This window comes from Heloderma suspectum, chromosome 5, assembly GCF_057233095.1.
Source record: "Heloderma suspectum isolate Gila_16-S chromosome 5, 16-S_ref, whole genome shotgun sequence".
Classification (NCBI taxonomy): domain Eukaryota; kingdom Metazoa; phylum Chordata; class Lepidosauria; order Squamata; family Helodermatidae; genus Heloderma; species Heloderma suspectum.
The window spans coordinates 159,554,595-159,579,729 of record NC_139462.1 but is presented as its reverse complement, the minus strand read 5'-3'; the positions used below and the strand labels follow the sequence as shown (position 1 = coordinate 159,579,729).

The window sequence follows — 25,135 nt, the reverse complement described above, 5'->3', positions numbered from 1 at the left end:
AGAGCTAGAGCAAAAACTAGATGACTGAAAAATGCTGAAATTTTAGAAAGGGAAGATGAAGTCAGTGTGTTCCACATTTATCTGGTGAGGGGGTCTGAGACTAGCTCCATTACATCCCTTAAATAGGAGACAGAGCCTAACTGGACAATTAAAGCCTTCATTCAAAGAAATATATACCTCTTACTATTCCCCCTTTCTTATGCTTGTGGGTAGTTTAGTAGCTACTTGAATTTCGTAACCTGATGGTCACTGCAACAGAGGTGTCAAAGAGCTGTCTAACCATTACTCTATTCCCCCCCCCATCCTCCTGCAGTAAGACTGGAAACAGGCCTCAGGGCTTGTGTATTTCCTCTTTGTACTTAGAAATGATTGCCTGAACTGGGAGAGCACTTTATCTGAAGATGGTATCTCCCTATAACCCTGAATAATGAAACCTTCTCGAGCAGTTTCAATATACAGGAATGAAGGAGATCCCACGTTCACATAACTTTGCCTCCTTTCTGCTTCCTTTACTATGCATAGGTCAGGTGGTGGCCATGCTGGCTGGGAGATGATGTGTTGATTGAAGAGTCCAACACATCTGGAAGGCACCAGGTTGGGGGAGGCTGACATAGTTTTTGCACTGGGGGACCAGAGAGGAAATAGAAGACCTTAAGTCCCACAGTGGCAAAAAAAAAAAAAAAAAAACAGAAGCAGATGCCCAAACAGCCCTGAGCCAGACACTTATTTGGAAATCTCAAATTTGGGTTGGTGCTATGGTGAATTATTTGGAGGCCAACTCTTGCTTATAGTTATCTTCAGTCCAAGGAGGTCAAAATTTCTCTGTCACCTTCAGAAAGCGATATCCTTACTTGTTTTAACTAGAAAGCATGCAAAATGTTCAGTTAATGACCATCTCCTTTCTTATGAAATTGTTAAAATCCTCTGAACTTGCAGGCATTAGAGACCCCCCTCAAATGAGTGCGGGAACAGTTGGCCAAGTTAATCTCAGTGCCATTCTGATGCTTGGTAAGTTTTTAGGGACTTACATCAGTAGTATTATATAGCTTTATTGCCTCAGCCATTCTGTTTTGGCGATTTATCCCTTTGGCACACATCATTTTGTTAAGTCCTTCCTTGAAATGTAATTTCCAAGGAGATTATGCATGCTATGGAGCAGCTGGTTCTGGCAAATTTATATCAGATACTCTTCCAGAAGGTAAGCCCCATCTATTGTGACAAAACAAACAGAGAAGAGCTATATTTTTTATTCCCTTTACTTGTTAGCTTCAGTCAAAGATCTACTTTGTAACCTTATTAAGATTTCAGGCATCAGAACCACCGGGGAAGATAAAAGAATTACGGTAACACACTTGATGAGACACCTGAAGTTTTCTTTTAGACTTAACATTCCTGCTGGTTTTCATTTTAGGATGTAAAGAGTGGAAAACAGATTGTTATGCACGTAATAGAAACTTAAACACATATTGCATAAGTAGGTTGGGTATACTGAAGTTTAGGCCGTAATGTGCTACACACTAGTCTTGTTGAAAATGCAGAAAACTTCCTCTATCAGCAATTTCTTTGCAATAATTCAAACCATCTTAAAAAGAGGGCAGCCAGCCAATAGAGCTCAGGAACCTGAATAAAACTCATAAATCAGCATCATCACCTAAAACTGAGGCTAAGCTTAGAGAAGGGAACTGGGTATGTAGTTTGTCATGCACTTGATAATTGTAGACATTCTAGCAACATGTGTTTAACAATGAGGGGAACACTAAAAGGCATGACCAAGAGATACTGATAGCTAGGGACTCCATGCCCAATCTACAGCTTGGCCAAGACAACTTCTTTCAGTTCTTAAGTGAAAAATCCCACCATAATTGGAAGCACTGGTTACAATTCAAGAAACTTACTGCTGGTCTGGCATTCTCATAGCTATTGTTACTGTTCCTTCAGCTTAGACTTACAATATGGGGGCAAAGACTCTTGGTGGTACTTCTACACGTTTAAAAGCAAAGTGGGCTGCCATTCTGGCAGCCTGGACAGCCAGTTCATTGCCCCTAATGCTTACATGTCCTAATATCCAACAAAACCCAATATGATAGTTGAGAGATAGAAGAACCCACATCTGAGGAAGAACAGAAAACAGAAGGTGCAAACTCATGCAAATGAATCCAAGGCCAAAGAGCTTTGTGAGTCAGTCTGGGTCACTGCTTTTCCAAGCCCAAGCTCTTAATGTAATTCAGCATCAAGGACACTGCATTCACTACATAAGTTTTTGCAGAGTATACCAATATATATTCTACACATAATCAAAGGCAGCTCAGTGTTTACAATACTCAGTTACATGGATCTATGGCCTCACTCAGCTTCCTAAGGCAGCTTCCTATGTTCCTACCTCTGAGTCCCTCTCCTGGTCCCTTTGCAGCCATCACAGAGGTTTCCGGTGATGGTTCTCTCTCCAACCGCATAGAAGAAGGGAAAGAGGCCTGTGGGGTGTGTGGCAGTGGGCACAGAGGGAGAAGATGTAGATCTGCTGGATCCACAGCCCTCCCAGGCCCCAAGCACACCCCCAACATGGGGGAACCAGAACCAGGGCAGGTCTAACTGAATTCCCTCCTATTGTAGGAGAAATTGTTTTTCTAAGGGCACTAAAAAGCCCAGCAGAAGGTGGAAAACCACTTCCGTCATTACTGTCACCCTGCAGGCAAAAGCACCACGATCGCTCTCTTAACCATTGAACATAAGCATTAAAGAAAGTGTTAAAAGTGTTATGTTATAAGATGGGTACGGCGATTCCACATGCACAATATGATGTAAATAGTAAAGGTTTGTATATATGTATTGTGGTTGGTATGTAACTGGAATGATTGACAGGTGAGTGTGAGGCAGGTTTTGGCAGAGTGTGGGCAAGAATTACAGTATGGCAAGTGGAAGAAAGGGCTGAGTGAGAATGGAATGCAGTGTGACTGGAGGAGAGCTTGTGCAGAAAAAGGTGGGATGATTGCTTCTAGAGAGTCGGATAAGTCTGGGTGGAAGATATATTAGGTACTAGGGATGTTGGAGAAATCCTCCACGGACCCCAATGAGGCTGGATTCTATTGAATCTGGTCCCCTGAAGTCTGTGGAGGATCGGATTGCCTCCCTCCGCCTCCCTCGCGAAGTCCTCACCGGCGGATCCTGCCTGCTGCCAGCTCCGATGCCCCAGCGATATGACCTCCATTGCCGTATCGCTGGCTGGACTGACGAACTGCGGACGCAAATGGCATCCAGCGTAGCGGGCACCATTTGCGTCCCTGCTCTTTGACGTGATAGGGTCTATCACATCAAAGAACAGGGACGCAAATGGCGTCCGCAGTTCGTCAGTCCAGCCAGCAATACGGCAATGGCAGCCATATCGCTGGGGCTTCGGAGCCGGACAGCGGCTCCGCGGAATTGCCACAGAGCGGAGCTGGCTGGCGAGGATTCCGGGGGGGGAGGAACAGATCGCCTCCCCCCCCCCCCAGCAGACTCCCCATGGACGGCAAATAAGGGATTGGTACATCCCTATTAGGTACAGCTAGATAAGTCTGAGATGAGATTGGGAGATAAGAGTGAGAACATCTAGTGAGATAGTCTATGGGATAGAAAGTGTGTTAGGTAGTGTGAGAGAGACTGTGAGAGGTTTTTGAACATAGAACTAAAAGCAAATGTTATAGTATAGTTTATAGTGCTGACTTATTTTAATCATCATCCCTGATATCCTTTCCTCATCCCAGTCCAGTTCCTATTCCCAATCCTGTTGTACCAAATAAACCTTCCTTGTTTTCAATTTTAAAAGACAGTTTCCTTTTTAGTTATTAGGAAGGGTTTCATGGAATAACCCCCACATGCTGGCTGCTTGGTCTGTGCTACCAAAAGGAAGAAAGCAGCTCTAAAAGGGGTATTGGTGGCACCAATTGAGAAAGTGGTGAAGCATCACAATACACAAACAGAGGGTTGTGGGGATCCTGAGGTGGTCAAAAAGGCCTCAGGTCCTCACAAGGGGCTAAAAATATGTTTAGAAAAGTGCTCTCCTTTCTTGATGAATCACTTTTAAGGTGGCTCAGAATGTTTCTGGAAAGGTTCTATACTACTCAGGATCCAAGTCTAACTGAAATAAATGGTTGATCTCAATCCAGTTTAAAAAATGGACAAGTGCCCACATCATGAAAAATATATCACCATACAAACTGGTAATTTCGTTGGCCAGCTTTACTTGTATGCCAAAGACAAAACCAACTTGAATGACTGAACTCCTTAGCCTTTGCTCAAAGAATGGATTTCGAAAAGCAGGAACTGCAGCTCTAAAGAACACATTTAAACCAGCTTTAAAAAAAAATGTACAAAATGTTGTGGGGAGGACCATGTTGGCTGCCTTGAGCTCCTTGGTGGAAATATGGAATATAAGTATAGTAAATTAATAAATTCTTGTTTAGTTTGAACAATGTATCTCTGAAGCAAAATAATTATATCAATTCATTTAACAAAGTAGTAATACTCTGGTAAATCTCTGAATTAAAATAAAACAGGATGATCTTGTGTCCTACATGACAGTAGTACACAACCATTATGTTGGATATAGCCTGAAAGCCCTAATCTGGTTGGTTGGTTGGTTGGTTGGTTGGTTATTTATTTATTTATTTCATTTCTATACCGCCCAATAGCCGAAGCTCTCTGGGCGGTTCACAAAAACCGTTAACAAGGGATATAACATTATCCTCTTCAAGGAGCAGCTCACACAAAAAAAATTCAGTGCCAAGAACTTCAACACCACTACAATTTTATGTGAAGGTGTAAATAAGATATTTCTAGCAAACAAACATTTTCACATTTTCAAAATATGAAAAGAACCTCTGGAACCTCCAAATGTTAACTTGAGTTAGTTTCAAAAAAGCTGTGCATGTGTTTCCAAGTGCCAACAACAGAATCTTGTGTCTCCATCTCTCACAATGGAAATTAAGGTTCAAAATTCAGTACCTATAAAAAGCTGTGGAAATTAGGAAATTAATTTGGTGAAACTATCTTCCTTACACCTGGAAGCGTAATACGCTTATACACCTGGAAGCTCAATAAGCTTAAGATGGGGGAGCAACCTTGGGAGGTCCAGGGGCCATTTCTGCCTGGGCCATAATCTGCTTGGTGACCCGAAAAATTGTTTTAAAAAATTAAACAAAAAATGGCATCCTGAGCACTATGGATCACCAAAAAGGTCAAATCTAGCTTCTCTGCAAACGACATTTGATCCTTTTAGGGTTCCTTAGCAGCTATGGGGTGCAGGAGCTACATGCTCCTGCACCCCATAGTTGCCCACCCCTGGCTTAAGGTGAAGTTCAGTCAGATTCTCCCTATTCTTTAACAACACATTTGATTTTATCAGTGAATAAAGAATGAATACAATAATTTTTGGAATATGGAACAAATCACTACAGAGTATGAATTAAATTCTGTATTCATTCATTTGCTAGTAAAAATAGAAAATAGTTTTCTAAATGTTGAATTTTAAAACGGGAACAATGGCTAGGATCAAAAGAGCTTGCACTTCGCTTTGCACATGGGGAGTCCCTGATTTCCACTTCCAGCTTTCTGCAACATTTCCCATGCCATTCCAGAGGGTCCTCCAACATGCAAAAATAGTTTAGGAATGGCCATAACTGACTGCAGTGAGGAACAGAAAGAAAAGTCCTGTTGCATGAGAAAACTTGACTTCGAGAAAAGTTCAAGTACAAAGATTTTGGCTGCAATTCTAAACACATTTACCCAGGAGTAAGTCCTCCTGAACTCAATAGGGCTTACTTCTGAGTAGACATCCACAGGATTGCACTATTCAACAATCCACAGAACAGATTATCTACAGAGTAGTCTTATTCTCAGTTATGTTAACATTATCATGACATTGGTCATTCAAGAGATTGAATTCCTCCTAGATGTGAACAGTTGATTTAAGAAAAAACTCCTACAGAATCTTTCTACACAATTCTAATTGTATCTGACATTTTACTCAAAGCTCCTCCATAGTGTCAGCTGACTTTTAGAACAGTATTATGTTTGAGTACTTGTTAGTGACCAAACGGTTGACACAAGCAAACCGCAAATTCTTGTCTTTGACAGTTATTTGAGTACACTTCAGCTAGTGGTCCTGAGGTATAAGCTAAGTGCCTTGATTAATAATGAACATACAAATGATGCCATTTGTGGAGAAAGCAAGTAAAAAAAAACATTCTGTGTAACGCCGTTTAGAATCTGGTTAACTTCCACAAATTGCTTTATGATATACATCAGAGGAAATAAACCACAACTACATAGAAATAATACATCAAAAGCAAAGGATCTCTTTCATTTGCAATAATAGGCACAGGACTATGGTAATAATGGTAACTGTCAATGTAACAATTAGTATAGTCACTGAACAATGACAGATTCATGACCAATCCAAGTGATGTTAGAAAGATGGATGTTTGGGAGTTCTCCAAATGAAAACAAATATAAGAGCAGCACTGTTAGAGAAATTTAATATTTAAATAGTTTTTAATTTATGAACATAAATTAATTTATGAAGAAAGTGACATTCATAAGCTCTCTAACTGTTTAAAGTTTGACTAGCTACACAGTTGTAGAAACATATCAACGCCATAGGATTATGCAACCATCTTAAGGACTACAAAATACTCATCCTAAACTACTGCCTAATTTCCAATGGATTAAAACACAAACATCTTGAGAATCCACATAGGTAATTACTTATAATATTGCCTATATTATCTATTTGGCATTTTAGCCTTGACATGATTTCTTTATGAAAAACCGCATCTTGAATAAATCATCTCAGCCACTAAATATAAACTAAAAAATAAAAATATCCACATATTAATAACATTAATTTCCATAAAGGTCAAACTCCTCTTTCTTTAGCCAGCAGCATTTGTACATATCATAAAATGACCACAGAGATATGCACAAACTTGATTAAGTTCCATTGCAATTAAAGAAAATATATACTCACAGTTCTACAATTAAGAATTCTTAATCTTTATAGCCCGGGAATACTCTAGGCAAATTGTGCAAGGATGATAACAATGGCAACCTAGCATATAACATCCAAACAATATATCCATCTCACTTAATTCAAGACTTTCATATACCCTAGCTAAACCTTTCTTTAAAGAACAGCCACACTGTGTTTACTTCAAATGCCTTCTCAGTGTAGATACTTTCTCCCTGCTTGTACACAGATGAGATGACATGTCCTTCTTATTGCCACCCAAAACCACAAAACACATGACTAAAAGACACAGTACTATTCTATAGGTACACTGCCTTTACTGTTGCTTAATCCCAATTTAAGTTTCAAAAGCCCTAAAAAAAAAAAAAAGCCATAGCACAACATAAACCAGCGTTTGACATGCCTAACATCGCACGGTTGTGTCAATATTCAAGTACACAAAACTCAAGCCAGTATAACAATAATAAAAATCGCACTCACCATCCCCAACAGCCATGACACACTTGAAACGCTACTAGGTGTTGTTTCAAATGATCCAACTTCAATTTGAGTGACAATATGTGCCTGCGCCACTCTCAATCCAGTGCAGCCATGAAGACACACAGAGAGAGCTGTGTGACCCAGTCAGATCTGCAGCTCTGTACTGCAATAAGCAACAGCTGCTATGCCACTTCAAAATAGAAGTCCTGCTTCTTACAGGAAACTCCTTCCTTCCACTATAAGCAACCTCATTCCTGCTTAAACCAAAGGACATTACAGTAAGACTTTCCCCACACCCTCCCAAGCTCTCCAGTAGCTTTGTGCCTTTTTCTTTAAAGACATTGCTCACAGCCAATGAACGTTATTCCATAGAGACTTTTAATGCAGTCATCAAAACACAAGGCATGTGTTCTGTAATCACTTTTTGCTTATATCCCCCTTAAGGATTCATGTGCAATCAGGAGTGGTCACATGATACAACCATTATCTGATTTACATATCTACAAACAGAAGATGTGTCATATTTCTGTTTGGCCTTTTTGTGGGGGTGGGGTGGGGGCTATCTTCTCAATCTCCCATTGTACAAAACCATCACTAGTTGCTGTAAACAAATCACGTCAAAGGCAGTCTGTCAAAGGCTTTTCTGTTCAAAGAAATCTGTGCCACTTAACAAAGATTGCTTCTGGTAAAGACAGTGACATAAAACTGAATCAACCACATACCCAAAGCAAGTTTGCAGTGTTCCTCTATCAACAATAGTTTCATTTCTTGGCCACACAAAAAGTCAAGGCAAGCAGTTCCCACAGATCTTTATGAAATGTATTAAGCAATATAACAATGTACAGAATTAAACACACACACAATATTAGGAAGTATGGCATTAAAAATTGAAAGCACTGAAATAGCAAACTATTTAGATCATGATCTACTTTTAAAAAGCTCTCTCCACAAGAAATACAAGCAGATCCACAAAATTTCACTGATTTTTAAAAAAATATTGACACAGCCTATTCATTCATATATAGAAATATGTTCTGCCCCCCTTCCCAACCTCTTAAAAGTAGAGGAAGAAGTTGCTGGAATTTCCAGTGAGGGGTGCAGGAACAGGGAGACTGATTGATGCAACACAGTAGTTAAGAGTGCCAGACAAGGATTAAGGCCAGGGAGACCGAGGTTCAAATCCCTGCTCGGCCTAAAGCTGGGTGACCTTGGGCCAGTCACTATCTCAGCCAGGTCTACCCCCGAACCCCTTTGAGGAAGGTTTAGAATAAAAATGTAACAGCCAACAACACATTTAATTACCACCCAGTGCTGGAAGCATAATGGGATGAATAAACCACCCTGTACAATCCCCCATCCCCACAGCTGCCTGACTAGAAATACCAGTTATTCTATCTCTGCCTCTCCTGCCTCTCCTCAAAATGGCTTCAGTGACCTGGTGCATAATCGTTTCTTCTCCCCAACTGGTGGGATGAGGTACACCAGAAAGAGAGTGGATGGACAAAGGAAATATCTTTATGTTCCCAAAGATATAGTTAAAGAGGGTAACCATACATACTACAACCATACATACTATGTATGAGGCAAGCAAAATCACAACTCCTCCACTCTCATTCATGCCCCTTCCATCCCTCTCACACACAATACAGTGGATAATATAGACCCCATCCTTCCAGCCTAACCCAGTCTCCAGTTCCCGTGGATACTGCAGCTATTACTATTATTCATTAGTGCTTGAAGTCAAGGGCTAATATCATAGTGTTGACAAGTCTGAGTTTCCCGATTTTGTTGTTGTTGTTCTGAAAGATATTTCTGCTCCCAAATCTATTTCTCAGCAATCCTCTGGGCATGAAACTCTGTTATCAGGCCTAAGATGAGCTGCTTTCACACACAGTTTGTCCAATCATCACAGAGTTAACAGAATGAGACAGCTATACTTTATTTTAAACTGTATTTTTAAACTTTTATATTATCATGTTATACGTTATGATTTTAATTATTGTGAATCGCCCAGAGAGCTTCAGCTATTGGGCAGTATAGAAATGTAATGAATAAATAAATAACGCTCATCACATAGAAGATGCATGGACTATTATGCAAACGTACATAGCATAAATCTGTTAACACCACAGCAATCTAAGATACCTAAAATAGATGAGAGGAAGCAGATAAAAAACAGCTAGGAAAATGGCTTAGGCTAGCAAAATACAAATATACATCAGTGAAAAATGCTGGCTGATTGGCCCTCTTTAGAAAGGCCAGTGAATATTATTTATTTGTAAACTTTAAATAGTCAAGTGCAATTAGTCTAATATTGTGTAATAAGGTACAACATGCTAGTTCATGTGCTTATAGCTAAAAGCCATATCTAGAAGCAGTGACATTATTCATCCAAACAATAGTTTTGGTCTCCTGATTTCTATTTGGAAATTAGTATCTGTGTATATTCTTCATAGTGCAATGACTGTAACAATGGTACACAATTTACAAGCTGCCAGTACCCCAGATATTTCAATAGTGGAGCAAAGACGTGGAGCAAATAGAGCTATGTGTGATTTAAAGAAGTGACAACTATATGTGATGCAGATACACATAGTTTATTGTCATTTGTTTGGAGTAATATAATCCCAAACCCTCCTTTTTCATATTATGTTACAAGTCTGTGAAAATAGACGTTTCATATGCCCTATCTGTGCAAACCCACTTGTTTATAAAATGAGCATTATGAGAGCAGACAAGCTGTTGCCTATGGATGACTGGAAAGCCCATTTAGATCACCCTGATGTTGTTTGCCCACTGTGAAGAGGAGGAAACACTGATGGCTTTAACAATTTTTAATCATAATCCCCTTCCCCAACATTTAAATTATCACGTAGGAATCCTCTTAAATCCTGTAGAAGGAACAGCATTTACAGAACTCGGCCTCCAGGAATAGGAATTCGATGAGCTCTGCTGCTGTCTGCAATGTCCGTTTCCATGGAAATGGTTGTTCATTTGCTGACAAATAGGAGAAGCTTAACACACCTCTCGTTAGGAAGAATACCACATAAATTTTGATGAGGTTAAAAATGGGACACAGCTGATAGCCTTAAGACTTGGGAGCAGTAGAAAGCCACACCAGAAGTGTCATGCAGCCCAAATGTCAGGCAATATACAGGTCCCGAAACTGAAGGTACTTATTATGGGTTAGATACCTGCACAGACTTGCAACAATAATGCCATTTTGCATTTACTGTAAGGTTATATACATTTTTTTTAAAAAAAGAAGCCACAACAGTAACTGAGCTTCCCCATGCCGCAAGGGTATCACTGACCCACAACAGCAACACAACACTAGCATGAAACCTATGGACTGAAGACAATTTGGAGTCAGAAATACAGGTTATATGTAGCAATTTATCTTATTAACTTTTATATACTGCTTTATTTGCTAAAAAACCATCAAGGCAGTGCACAGCAACTGCCTCATGTGCAGAAATACTGTATGTCTCTTGCATTATATGCACAAATATTTGTTCATGTGAATGGCTGACATACATAAACAGCATAATAGCAGCAAAGCCTGCCCATGGAAAATAAAGGGGGAAAGCTTTTATCAATGGGGTGTGCCAAGAATGCTCACAGAAGGCATCACTGAATCTCATGTGAACAGATATTCTCAATAGGCATCTGCTCTTATGCAAGTAAGAATCAGCTCTCAGAGGCAATGATTTAAGAAATCATGGAAATGCAAACAAAAAGGGCAAACAAAGCGTCAGGAAGCCTTCAGGAACTGTTAGAAAATGCTCCCATATCTTCAAGGCGAAATATATATGCTGGATAAATTCAATAAATAAATAATATTTCTATCTTAGAAAAATACTATAGCATTGGAAAGGCAATAGGACTAATAAGCAATATGAATATATCTCATACACGAATGACCACAAAAAAAATAATGAGAACAAATGGAAAATTATCTCAGAACACAAGATGAAACATGCCAGAATTAAATTTGTGTTTAACACAACAAATTTACACTCTACTAAGTAACTAACAATTAACTGTTAGGAAAAAAATATCTCAGATATTCCTAGACAAATAGAAGCATATATAAAAATTAGATAAATTACAACCAATATGGACCAAAAACTAACCCTCTCTCCAAAGGTGCTAGGAGCTGAGAGCCAAAAGGGATAGATCATTCTGTTTCATACTGGCCTGAACCCAGATCTGGGTTGGCATGGACTTGCTATCCATGCCAACCCAGCAAATTCTGACTTATGTATGAAACTGAAACTGTGTCAAGACCTCATCAAAGCTGCAGTGGTACCAGCAAAACAGATTCTAAGAAGAAAACGCTCACATTCAGTGCCATACATTTTTACAATTATATTAATACTTGTTTTGGGGGATCAATTGTTACAGAGTAGAAGACAGCGTTTCAGCAAAGGAGATCGTTACCTTGTCGTGGTGCTGGAGTTTGGGCACCTCAATGACGTCATGAGCTAAACTGTGAAGGGACACCCAAGACGGGAAGGTCATGGCAGAGAGGTCAGACTAAATATGACCCCTGGGGAAGGAAACGGCAACCCACCCCAGTATTCTTGCCATGAAAACTAAATGGATCAGTACAACCAAAGATATGTCGGTATACCATCGGAAGATGGGACTCCCAGGTCAGAAGATGGTCAAAATGCTACTGGGGAGGAACAGGGGATAAGTTCAACTAGCCCCAGATGTGATGACGCAGCTAGCTCAAAGCCGAAAGGACGGCTAGCGGCGGATGGTGCTGGTGGTGAACGGCGAATTCGATGTTCTAAAGATCAACACACCATAGGAACCTGGAATGTAAGAGCTATGAGCCAGGGCAAATTGGATGTGGTTATTGGGGAGATGTCAAGATTAAATATAGACATTTTGGGTGTCAGTGAACTGAAATGGACTGGAATGGGCCACTTCACGTCAAATGACCACCAGATCTACTACTGTGGACAAGAGGACCACAGAAGAAATGGAGTAGCCTTCATAATTAATAATCAAGTGGCTAAAGCAGTGCTTGGATACAATCCAAAAAATGACAGAATGATCTCAATTCGAATTCAGGGTAAGCCATTTAACATCACAGTGATCCAAATATACGCCCCAACCACAGATGCAGAAGAAGCAGAAGTAGATCAGTTCTATGAGGAACTGCAGCACCTACTGGATAGTACGTCAAACAAAGATGTTATTTTCATTACAGGAGACTGGAATGCTAAGGTGGGTAGTCAAATGACACCTGGAATTACAGGCAAGCATGGTCTGGGAGAACAAAATGAAGCAGGACATAGGCTGATAGAATTTTGCCAAGACAACTCACTGGGCATAACAAACACTCTCTTCCAACAACCTAAGAGACGAATTTATACATGGACTTCACCAGATGGTCGACACCGAAATCAGATTGACTACATCCTTTGCAGCCAAAGGTGGCGGACATCTATGCAGTTGGTAAAAACAAGACCTGGAGCTGATTGTAGTTCAGATCACGAACTTCTTATTGCACAATTTAGAATCAGACTAAAGAGAATAGGGAAGACCCACAGATCAGTTAGATATGAGCTCACGAATATCCCTAATGAATATGCAGTGGAGGTGAAGAATAGATTTAAGGGACTAGATTTAGTAGATAAGGTCCTGGAAGAACTATGGACAGAAGTTTGCAACATTGTTCAGGAGGCGGCAACAAAAAATGTCCCAAAGAAAAAGAAAACCAAGAAGACAAGACACTGGAAACAGCACAAGAAAGAAGGAAAGCAAAAGGCAACAGTGATAGGGGGAGATATGCCCAATTAAATGCAAAATTCCAGAGGTTAGCCAGAAGAGATAAGGAATTATTTTTAAACAAGCAATGCGCGGGAGTGGAAGAAGATAATAGAATAGGAAGGACAAAAGACCTCTTCCAAAAAATTAGAAATATCAGAGGTAAATTCCAGGCAAAAATGGGTATGATCAAAAACAAAGATGGCAAGGACCTAACAGAAGCAGAAGAGATCAAGAAAAGGTGACAAGAATATACAGAAGATCTGTATAGGAAGGATAATAATATCGGGGATAGATTTGACGGTGTGGTCAGTGAGCTAGAGCCAGACATCCTGAAGAGTGAGGTTGAATGGGCCTTAAGAAGCATTGCTAATAACAAGGCAGCAGGAGATGATGGTATCCCAGCTGAACTGTTTAAAATCTTGCAAGATGATGCTGTCAAGGTGATGCATGCCATATGCCAGCAAATTTGGAAAACACAAGAATAGCCAACAGATTGGAAAAAATCAACTTATATCCCCATACCAAAAAAGGGAAGCACCAAAGAATGTTCAAACTATCGAACAGTGGCACTTATTTCACATGCCAGTAAGGTAACGCTCAAGATCTTGCAAGGTAGACTCCAGCAATTCATGGAACGAGAATTGCCAGATGTACAAGCTGGGTTTAGCAAAGGCAGAGGAACTAGAGACCAAATTGCCAATATCCGCTGGATAATGGAGAAAGCCAGGGAGTTTCAGAAAAACATCTATTTCTGTTTTATTGACTATTCTAAAGCCTTTGACTGCGTGGATCATCACAAATTGTGGCAAGTCCTTGGTGGTATGGGGATACCAAGTCATCTTGTCTGCCTCCTGAGGAATCTGTATATCGACCAAGTAGCAATGGTAAGACCAGACCACGGAACAACGGACTGGTTTAAGACTGGGAAAGGAGTACGGCAGGGTTGTATACTCTCACCCTACCTATTCAACCTGTACGCAGATCACATCATGCGATGTGCTGGGCTTGATGAAGCCAAGGCTGGAGTTACAATCGCTGGAAGAAACATTAACAATCTCAGATATGCAGATGATACCACTTTGATGGCTGAAAGCGAGGAGGAGCTGAGGAACCTCATGACGAAGGTGAAAGAAAAAAGTGCAAAAGCTGGGTTGCAGTTAAACCTCAAAAAAACCAAGATTATGGCAACCAGCTTGACTGATCACTGGCAAATAGAGGGAGAAAACGTGGAGGCAGTGACAGACTTTGTCTTTCTAGGTGCAAAGATTACTGCAGATGCTGACTGCAGCCAGGAAATCAAGAGACGTTTACTTCTTGGGAGGACAGCAATGACAAATCTTAATAAAATAGTGAAGAGCAGAGACATCACACTGACAACAAAGGTCCACATAGTTAAAGCAATGGTATTCCCCGTAGTAACCTATGGCTGCGAGAGCTGGACCATAAGGAAGGCTGAGTGAAGGAAGATAGATGCTTTTGAACTGTGGTGCTGGAGGAAAATTCTGAGAGTGCCTTGGACTGCAAGAAGATCAAACCAGTCCATACTCCAGGAAATCAAGCCAGACTGCTCACTTGAGGGAAGGATCTTAAAGGCAAAACTGAAGTACTATGGCCACATAATGAGAAGACAGGATACCCTGGAGAAGATGCTGATGCTAGGGAAAGTGGAAAGCAAAAGGAAGAGGGGCCGACCAAGGGCAAGATGGATGGATGATATTCTGGAGGTGACGGACTCGACCTCGGGGGAGCTGTGGGTGGCGACGGCCAACAGGAAGCTCTGGCGTGGGCTGGTCCATGAAGTCACGAAGAGTCAGAAGCAACTGACCGAATAAACAACAAAACAGAAGACAGCCTAAACTTGGATTTAGAAGTGCTAAAAGCTCATAATGCATTAGGCATCTTAGTCGGCTACATTCGACACCCAAATCACATAAAGTACTAGATACTCACCACTAATGTTGCTTGAAATCATATTGCCACAGCTTTTCACTTCATCAAATTTCATAAATATTGTTTGTAACCTGAAAAAACAAACAAACAAATATATATATATATAGTACATATTTTTTAAAACTGACATTTCACCCCCTTTCCTACCCCATTCCAAAATTATGTTAAATTGTAATTTAAGCGAATCCCCATGATTTTTAAGGCTCCCCAATAACTACTCAGGCATCAATTTCTAGAAATCTCAGCAATGTCACAAATACGAAGAATGAAGCTAAGCATGACTTTCAAGTTGGTGTTGCTCTATAGTTCAGTGTGTTTTGAAAGTATAGCAGAAACAGAAAGCATGCACTGAAATTCAGATGATTTGGTATAATGCATTCTTGCTTACAAGTGAAAATGTGTCAGATACACAAAACGGCCAGATCACATTCCCCCTGTTACATGAATGCAATCTGTTTTCACAATTATCCACACAAAACATACTCATATCTATCTTGAGTTCACCCATATAGTTCCTGGTTTCCCTTTAGGATGTTGTCCCTTTGTTTTTCTCCAGTACTCTTTTTCCTTCCAGCTTGCCTCATTCTTTTATATGTCCAAGCCATTTCAGCCTCTGTGTCCTAATTTCAGCAACTAATGTTGGCTGGCTTCCTGGTGCTTGCTGTTCCTAGAGCTTTCTAATCCTCCAGATGTTAAGATTTATTAATTCTTTTTATGTAGCCCATAAACCTGTTACACTATTATTTAAGATCCACACCCCAAGTTTCAAATTTATATATTTTCTGTAACTCCTATTATAATACCATGCTTAAATTTCCAACTGTGAAAAGGAGTTTTTAGATGCTCATAGAAAGCAGAATGTGGGGCAAGTTGTACCCACTTTATATTCTTAATTAAGTGGAAAAGCATGTTCTAGTATCATGATACAGCATCTGAAATTGCCAAGTTTTTTTAAAGTATAGTTCTTTCACAGCAAACTGAATTGCGTCACTTCCCACTTCAAAAGACGCTGCATGTATGATCCTGTATACTACTGGAAGTAGTTGAAGACATCTGCAATTCTAGTGTTCACTTTCCTTTCAACCTTGAATTCAAGTTTAATTTCTCAAGCAATGATTAACTTCAAACATAACAGCAGGAGTAGTATGCATGTGATCGGTAAGTGTGCAAAGTAATTACTTCTTGAAAATTCCTCAAAAAGGGAGAGAGGAACACAGATTTTTAAAGGACACCATTTTTGACAACTTAGACTAGTGCATTCTCAGTAGAGCAGTTGAGAAAACTCTTTACAGAAATCCTTACAGTGTACAAGTTGGGACCGTGTCCACCTATAGCTTCATTTTTCTTCAAAACCCCCAAAGATCAGAGCACTACTTGGGACGGGGGGGGGGGGGGGAGATCAGGAGGAATGGTGGTGGGGATTCTTTTTCATTCTTGCATCCTGTGATTCTCAAGGGCACCTTGTGTACCTACATAACGACAGGTTATCTACTTGTTGCTCATGTTCTCCGAGTGGTCATCAGTGCAGTCATATATATGAGGATTCTGTGCAAGCACAGAGCAATTTCAGGAATATTTTACTGCTTTAGCTTGAGAGTTGGGTCTGGAGATGTGTCACAGAGGTCAGAGACAAATCCAGAGGTGCCCATTCTTTTTTTCTCACCTAAGGGAGCTGGGCCCAAAAGCGAACAGTATTATAACTCTCCACCCTTCATACATGCCCAAAATCTTCCTGGGGAAAATCTAACCAGTGTCCTGAAGTTTGCCATTATCTTCCTATTGTCATACACATCTTGTAGACAGATTTTGTATCAGCATCTTTTCAGAACATGCCACATGTGATGTTCTTCTTGACCTTTTTATCAGGTATATTTTCCCATCATCTGTATCCCAGGTGCCAAGATCTCACAATACCCATCATATCCCCTTAGCAAGATGTACAAGCACCTTGTACAAAGCTGGACTTTTCTATTGCTGTCATCCATTTTAGTCCATGATACTGTTCTGATGTTTGCTGAATTCAGTGGTTTCTTGGCCTAAAAGGGCAGCTTAACAATCTCAGTTCCTGTCTCCAGTGATGAGGTGCCAGGCTCAGGGATGACATAAGTAACGGTGGTCGTAGAGTAAGTGTGCTCCTTTTTGTGTGATCCTCCTTAGCTGAAACTGAGAACACCAACAGGTGGTTGCGGTCCCAATCTATGTGGCCTCTGGAGCATGACTTCAGGTTTTGAAGCTGATGAGACCCTATCTTCAGAGGCTGAGTGGTAGCTCTTCAGAATGTTTCCAGAGTTGCTCTGAGTTCTGTTCTCCCCTTTCCCCTTGATTTGGCTGTCCCAGGGCCCATGGCAGAGAGCACTTCCAGTTGAACCATACAGTACATCTTCGTTGTCATTCCATTTGGGAAGACTCAAGGCTTGTCTCCTTGACTTAGATGTTCCCAATTACAACTTGAGAATTTTTGTTCTGTTCAAGGTGTACACCAGTCCTGTGAAAGTCATGAACTCCAATGCAGCATTTTGAAATAAAATTCCTCTCAAACAATCCAAACTCTTATTATACCAATTGTAAATATGTCACTGCTGTAGCAATTTCTCATCTATTTCACCGACCATGAACAAACAGGAGCGTTTCTAAGAAACATGCCTGGCTGTATCCAGATCACTGTGTAAGAAAACACACACAAAGGAGTTGGCCCAAACCTATAAGGTCCCTATAAATGTTATATTACCAGCCAAAACGGATATTTCATCATCTCATCTCACTAATTCAGATTCAATTAAGTGCAGCAATTTGGAGATGGCTATCTTTCATTTCCTTTTTAGAAATAACTAAGAAAAAGCAAAGAGTCATCTAATAGGCACACTTACATAGCTATTATTTTGAACAGCAGCAGATGCCATCAAAAATATTCCCTTTCAGAGTTTAACACACACAGACACCCCTCTCACGTACTGTCAAATCATCTTTAGGAGCAGCATAAAAACTAATCAAGTGTCGACTATTTGATTATTGTAATTAGCTTAGTTTTAGATTAATGTAGAATAAAGCCATCCAATCATAGCCAACTGACTAGATGCCATTTATTTACCATGCATATCCATGTTTGTGTGGATATTACTGACTATAGTACTTCTCAAGGAACAGGATATTACTATTTATTGTATTGACAAATATGACAACAGGGCTGTTTCAGTTAGATGTCTAGCTTTGTAAAGCATACTAACTCCATTCGATATCTACTATCAGGAATAATTTCTTACAATGATGGCCACAGTTTTCAGCTGGTGGGCAACCAATTTGCAAGTTCATTTATTGTTATTTATTAAAGTACTTCTAATCTACCCTATATCAAAATAGATTCTTGAGGTATAAAACGTCCAAGAACAGGTAGTTAGCCTGAGCAGATTTCCAGTAGTACATCTGGCACTTCTGAAATAGGGTGAAATATGGAATTGAATGGGGGCCACACAGAACTTAAAAGCCATAGCTTAATTTGCATGACAGCTAGAGTGACTAGCGTAACTACAAACTAGGGGTGTACGGATTCCCCACCGTCTGTTCCAGTGGGGAATCTGTGGGGCGGGGGGGAGGCGATCCATTCCTCCTCACCAGAATCCTCCGGAGAGGCTCCGCTCTGCGAGGACTCTGGGGGGGGGCTTAGGGGGCGCTTACCTTCCCTCCTGCCAGCCAGAGTTGTTTGCCTCCTCCCTGTCCCTGCCAATTGCCATGTCTTTTCTTCTTCTTTTTTTAAAAATGGCGATCGGCAGGATGTGCACATAGACTTAGTCGCAAATAGAGTCATGAATCTTGCGTCTACGTCTATGTGTCCATAGGCTTATACGCAAGATTGTCGGCTCTATTTTGCGTATACGTCTATGGGCACATCCTGCCGATTGCCTTTTTTTTTTTAAAGAAAAGACATGGACATCAGCAGGGACAGGGAGGAGGCGAACGGCTCTCGCTGGCAAGAAGCAGTCGAGTGCCATTCTACCTCCAGTCCTCCTGGAGCGGGGGTAAGTGGTCCCCATCCGCTGAGGATTCCCGAGGCCGGATTTCTTTGGAATCCGGCCTCATTTGAATCCGCAGCGGATTTCTCTGACATCCCTATTACAAACTCAGAAATCCTCCTTCAAAATGAACTTTACAAAGAATGCACTGATAGCGGAGGATAGAATCCCCACAACTAGTGCAAGCAAGGTACATGCCTAACACAATATATAGTGATGACATCCACCTTTTAAACAATCTGACAATTACCTGTTTTAACATATTAGTTTATTTAAGATCTAGAAATTGTACACATATCAATACACCTACTTGTATTGTGTAGGTTCTTCAAGAAATGCCTAAAGCCTCCCTTAAGAAATACTACTATCCTTTGAGAATGGCCTACACACAATCTAAACTAGGCATGGGCAACCTCTGGCCCATGGGCCAAACTCAACTCATGGAGGATCCCAATCTGGCCTGTGCAGGAACTTCTGTAGGCCCTGCCCCTCTCCCCCAAGCCCCAGCCCTGCCTCATCCTGACATAATTTCTGCCCATTTCACTTTTAGCTCTGGACAGAGAAAGAGACTTGACCAGTGCTTGGAGAAAATCAGCGCACAACATAGCCAGCGCTTCAAAGAGCCACTCCTCCAGGTGCTGGCAGAGTTCCTTTCTCCGTGCAGAGAGAGACACAGAGCTCCATGCCTCTCTCTGCAGGGAGAAAAGTAACATGGGTGGTGCTGGATGATGTAAGGACAGGGGTCGGGGTGACATCATCTGGCCTGCTGGATTGGTTTGGGGTGACGATGGAATCTGGCTCCTGGACTAAAAAAGTTTCCCTACTCAATTTAAATTAATGCACTCTACTTAACAACTTGTGATAATGAGAAAAACTATTTTTTTTATGACTCTGCAACTCACTGCTTAGCACTTTTTTTTCCACAGAAGCTGAAATAATAAGGTTTCTCATCTCACATCTCAGACAACACTATTTATATTCAAGTATTTCATGACCATCTTCCAAGTGACCTAGACCTGAATGATCTAATTAGGGGAGAGCTATAAAATAGCCAAGTCTGTTGGCAACATCAAATTATTCAGGGTGGTAAAAACAAAAAGGGATGAGAATGAGCTCCAAAAGGATCTCCTCAAACTGGGGGAATGGCAAATGAAATTAAAGTTAGTTCAATGTCAGTAAGTGTAAAGTGACTGGGGCATAAAATCCTAACTGTACATATACCTGATGGGGGCTGAGCAGGTGATGACTGACCAGTAAGGGGATCTTGGGGCTATGGTATATAGCTCAATGGAAACATTGACCCAGTCTGTAGCAGGTGTGAAAAAGACTAACTCCATGTTGGGGATCATCAGGAAACAGATCAAAAAGTAAAACTGCCAATATCATCATGCCCTTATATAAATCTATGGTGTGACCACACTTGGAATGCTGTGTACAGTTCTGGTCACTGCATCTCAAAAAGGATATTGTAGACCCAGAAAAGGTGCAGAAAAGAGCAACCAAAATGTACAGGAGGTGGAGCAACTCCCCATGAGGAACTGTTACAACGTTTGGGGCTGTTTAGTTTAGAAAAAAGGCAAGTAAGGAGGAACAATGATAGAAGCATATGAAACTATGCATGGTGTGGAAAGAGAAGTTTTTTGCTCTCTTTCATAATTCTAGAAGCTGGGGGCATCCAATGAAGTTGAAAGGTGGGACATTCAGAACAGACAGAAGTACTTTTTCCATACAGCATAAGACTATGGAATTCACTACTGCAACATGCAGCAGTGGTCACCAGCCTAGATGACTTCAAAAGAATGAAGCTTTCAATGGCTACTAATCATGATGGGTATACTATCTCCAGAATAAGAGGCAGAATACCAGTTACTAGGGAATAAACAGGAGAGAGCTATTGCTTCCCTGACCTACTTGTGGGCTTTCCAGAAGCATCTGGCTAGCCACTGTGGGAAACCAGATGCTGCAGTAGATTGCCCTTGGACTGATGCAGGCACTGTTTATGATCAAGCAATAGCTGAAGCAGCATATATGGAAGTTTACTATTATAAGCTGGAATAGGAATGAAGGATTTCTAAGAATTTAAGTAGGAATAGAACACCCATTAAGGTCCAAGCACTGTGTGGGAGTGGAATCCTTTTCTGTTTGCTAATGAAACAAAGAATTTGGGCATACTGCATAATGATTTACAAAACCTGCATCATCATAAAAATGGTGATAATTCCACTTGTATTAGTCAGACTTAGGGCGCATTCTATGCAGACCTAGGGTGCAATCTGAGCGGAGTCAGACAGACCTAGAACACAATCCTATGTATATTTAGACAGAAAAAAGTCCTACAACTCCCAACAGTCCCCAAGCCAGAATAGTTGCCTGTGGAATGCTGGGAACTGTAGGACTTTTTTCTGTCTAAACAGGCATAGGATTGCGTGCCTAGGGATGCAAGCAAACCTGTTTAAACAACATTTTATTCACCATTGTGAAATGAAAAACCATGGTTTTTCAATTCCTTCAAATTTCCAGGTTTTTCTATTTCAGAGTGAAAGTGTTTGAGGTCTCTCTGGCTTTTTTCCACCATGGCCTATACATCTACATTTCTTCTTCTTAGTTGCAACAATGTACTACTGATACACTGGAGTCCAAGTCTAAAGGAATCTGAGCACTTTTATCCACAAAATGCCTTGCAAACAAGGCATAGTGGGCTTCTGAACAATCTTCTCTGAGGACCAAGCTGAATGTCCCACATTAAGGAGCTATAATTCCTTATTTCACTTTTCTGTTTCTCAATATCTTAGAACAAACAGCGCTGTAAAATATTTCCTTCTTAGTTCAGCATCTGCTATAATATTGAACTCTGAATAAAAGCTTGAGGAATGTCCCAGATTAAAAAAGAAATAAAATAGAGCAATCCACTACCTTATCCAGTGTGAACTATAGAAACACAATATGCATTAACAAGGGAACGAAAGTGCTGACTAGCGTTTTGATGCTGAAGAAAATATGTCTTAAAATATCCAGAATGTGAGGCTCAGGGCAGTTTGAATGCACATATAAACTCCGGCTGCCTGCCTCTCCATATTTGGGAACATGACCTCGGAGAGGAGGAAAAGTGGTGTTTCAGTGGGTGGGGAGGAGACTAGAGAGGCCAGGATATGAACTATCCTGAAACCTCTCTAGCTTCCTTCCCTCTCCCTCCAAGATGCTTTTGCTAGAAGGGGGAAAAGCCAGTCTAGCAAAAACGCAGGGTGGGAGGACAGGGAGGTGAAGATCACCTCTGCTACTCTTCCTGCCTTGCATAGAATGACCATAGGCCTCCAAGTTAAGAGGCTTATGATCATCACAATAGGATTGCACTCTAAGTTTTTAAAAGGCTGCTACCTCTCTTGGTTCCATTGGTTTTCCAGAGGTTAGACTTCCTTAATACTCAAATAATGATGACTAAGTCCAACCATTTGCTAACATGGTCATTGACCACTTACTGTCAGATGAATGAGTACTTGGCAATGGTCACAAAAGTGACCATTTGGAAGAGGGGCCTATTCCTGCCCCTGTTAATTTTGTGAATGAGTAACTACAAAAAGAGAATCAATTAGAAACCTTACAGAACCAAGGCTACATCTTTTCAGGAATTTGACTGTTATAGGACCATCCATGGTGCATAAGATTCCAGGACAAACAGGTGTATATGACTGGGTTTGGATGACACGATAACCCATGATGGGTTAAATATGCCACATTCACTATGGCTTATTTGGCTGAAATAACCCACTCTGTTAAACCTTACTACAGACTGTGGGTTATTTAACCCATGATGGCTTATTCTGGTCACCTACAGAGTTGGCTGGCAAGAGCAGCCAAAACCACTGTGGCTGCTCTGCTCCAGCTTGCAGAGCCCTTTTTCTGACATCTGACAAACAGCAGAGGGACAACCACGGACAAATGAGCACAGCCTTCCCTGATACTGCGGTACCGTTACAAAATGACAGCTTTCCCTGAGAACAGTGGCAGCCTCATGCTACTCCGCTACATTGAAGTTACACAATGACAGGCTTCTCTGATCGCTACTTTGAAACTACGCAACTTGGGAAATAGAGGAAGAAATCACTTTTCCATGAAGAAGTGCAGTTCTGCAATTATACCCTACAGCATCTGAAGGCTCCCCATGAGCACCCCACCTGTGCAATTTCACCCCATTCCAGCAAACCGTCAGGGAGTTAGAGCTCCCACCCCCTTTTTCTTTCTCAGGTCACTTCTCCGAGAAAAAGTAAAATGGCTTGGGGGGGAATATGTAATTTCCCTTTTGCGCAGTTTTGAGGGTTTTGTCCTGATTTTGCAAATCCCCAAGGGTCTATTTGTGCCACCCTCTTTTTGTTGTACATGGGATTTTCCCTCCTCTGGGGTAGTAGTGCAGGGTTTTGATGTTGGATTTGGTGCCTCCTGATTAGGAGAGGCTTTGTGTGAAGTTTTGTCCCAATCCTGCAAGCTCCCAATGTTTTACAGCCACCTCCCACCTTTTGATGCACTTGGGATTTTCTCTTTGGTGAGTAGTCATGCAGGGTTTTGATGTTGGATTGGGTGCCTCTTGACTGCAAACTTCCAGCACTTCAGAGCTGAAACAGCACCACTGCATGGGCACGAGGACTGCAGGAGGACAGGGGCTGGGGTTGAGTCAAATTACAAGTGTAGTGTGTAGCTTATTAGCCTGTTTGTGTGGCAGGGAATTGTGGACTATTTCAAAAATAAGCTACTGTGCGTAGCTTATTAACCCATTATGGGTTATCATGATGTCCAAACACGGTCTATATGTTCACTGAAAAATAGCTTAGAATTCTTAATAAAATCTCACTTTGATCCTGAAGCTTCACTCATATCAAGCAACTGTAGCTGTGAGAGGGACGAGCAGAAATATGAGAATAGAGTTATTTTATAAAAGTATGTGTCTCAGTTCTGTAGGTACTAAAATCACTAGGGTAAAAGAAACATTTTTGTTCTAAGAGTAAAAGCTCATCAGCTACAGGGTAACATGCTACAACTACACCAAGAGTGCCTATAGCTGCTAATACACAGTGAAAAGGATGCATCAGTACAACTGTAATTCTAACAACCAACCTAATCAGTCAGCCAAATGTAAACAGTGCAATCCTGTACATATCTGTTTATAAGTAAGAACCATTGACTGGGTTCAGATGACATGATAATCCACAATGGGTTAAATAAGCCATAATCATTTATTTAACCCATCGTGGGTTATCGTGTCATCTGTCAGGAATTTTTAAAATCCAAAATGGCTTATCTGGCCAAAATTACCCACTCTGATACCCCACGGTCTACAGTATGACTCATTTAACCCACTGCAGATTATCATGTCATCTGTTGGGCACCGTGGGTTATTTCGCTTGCCTACAGAGTCGCATGGTAAGAGCAGGTTTGATAGCTGCCGTCACTCTGGTTTGTGCAGTTCTCTGTGTAATGGGAACTCCCTGACAGTTTGCTTTGATGGAGTGGAAACTGAGCACGTTTTCCCCCTATTCCCATTTCCCCTATCCTGCAATTGCCTCTGTCCCTCTTTTTAAAAAAAAATTCCTTCGCACTTTTGTGCATTTGTGCATTTTCGCCTTTGCAGTACTGGGAACACGTTAAAGCCTCTATGCCGATAATGTCTACAGGAAGAAAATAGCACTTTTAGTGAATGAGCGAAAGAGTGCTACAGCTCTGTATGAGGTTTGGTCCTGATTCTGCAAACTCCCAAGGTTTTATAGCCACCACTCCCTTTTTGGTGCACTCGGTATTTTTGCTCCTCTGGGGTAACTGTGCAGGGTTTTGATGGTGGACTGGGTGCCTCCTGACTAGGAGAGGCTGTGTGTGGAGTCTGGTCCCAATCCTGCAACCCCTCAAAGTTTTATAGCCACCA

The 25,135-nt window shown here is 41.0% G+C and overlaps 1 protein-coding gene across 29 annotated transcripts in view; it reads right to left on the bottom strand.

The window, feature by feature from the left end:
* CLASP2 (cytoplasmic linker associated protein 2) overlaps window positions 1-25,135 on the bottom strand; it is a 185,015-nt gene that overhangs the window by 128,498 nt on the left and 31,382 nt on the right. For 27 of the 29 annotated variants that reach the window (XM_084857987.1, XM_084857997.1, XM_084857994.1 and 24 more), the window contains exon 7: window positions 15,221-15,291. In XM_084857987.1, the coding sequence (XP_084714113.1) occupies window positions 15,221-15,291 (71 nt within the window). Of the gene's footprint in view, window positions 1-7,483; window positions 7,651-15,220; window positions 15,292-25,135 lie in introns of those variants that run through there. The other 2 variants (XM_084858018.1, XM_084858017.1) reach the window with 2 other exon arrangements.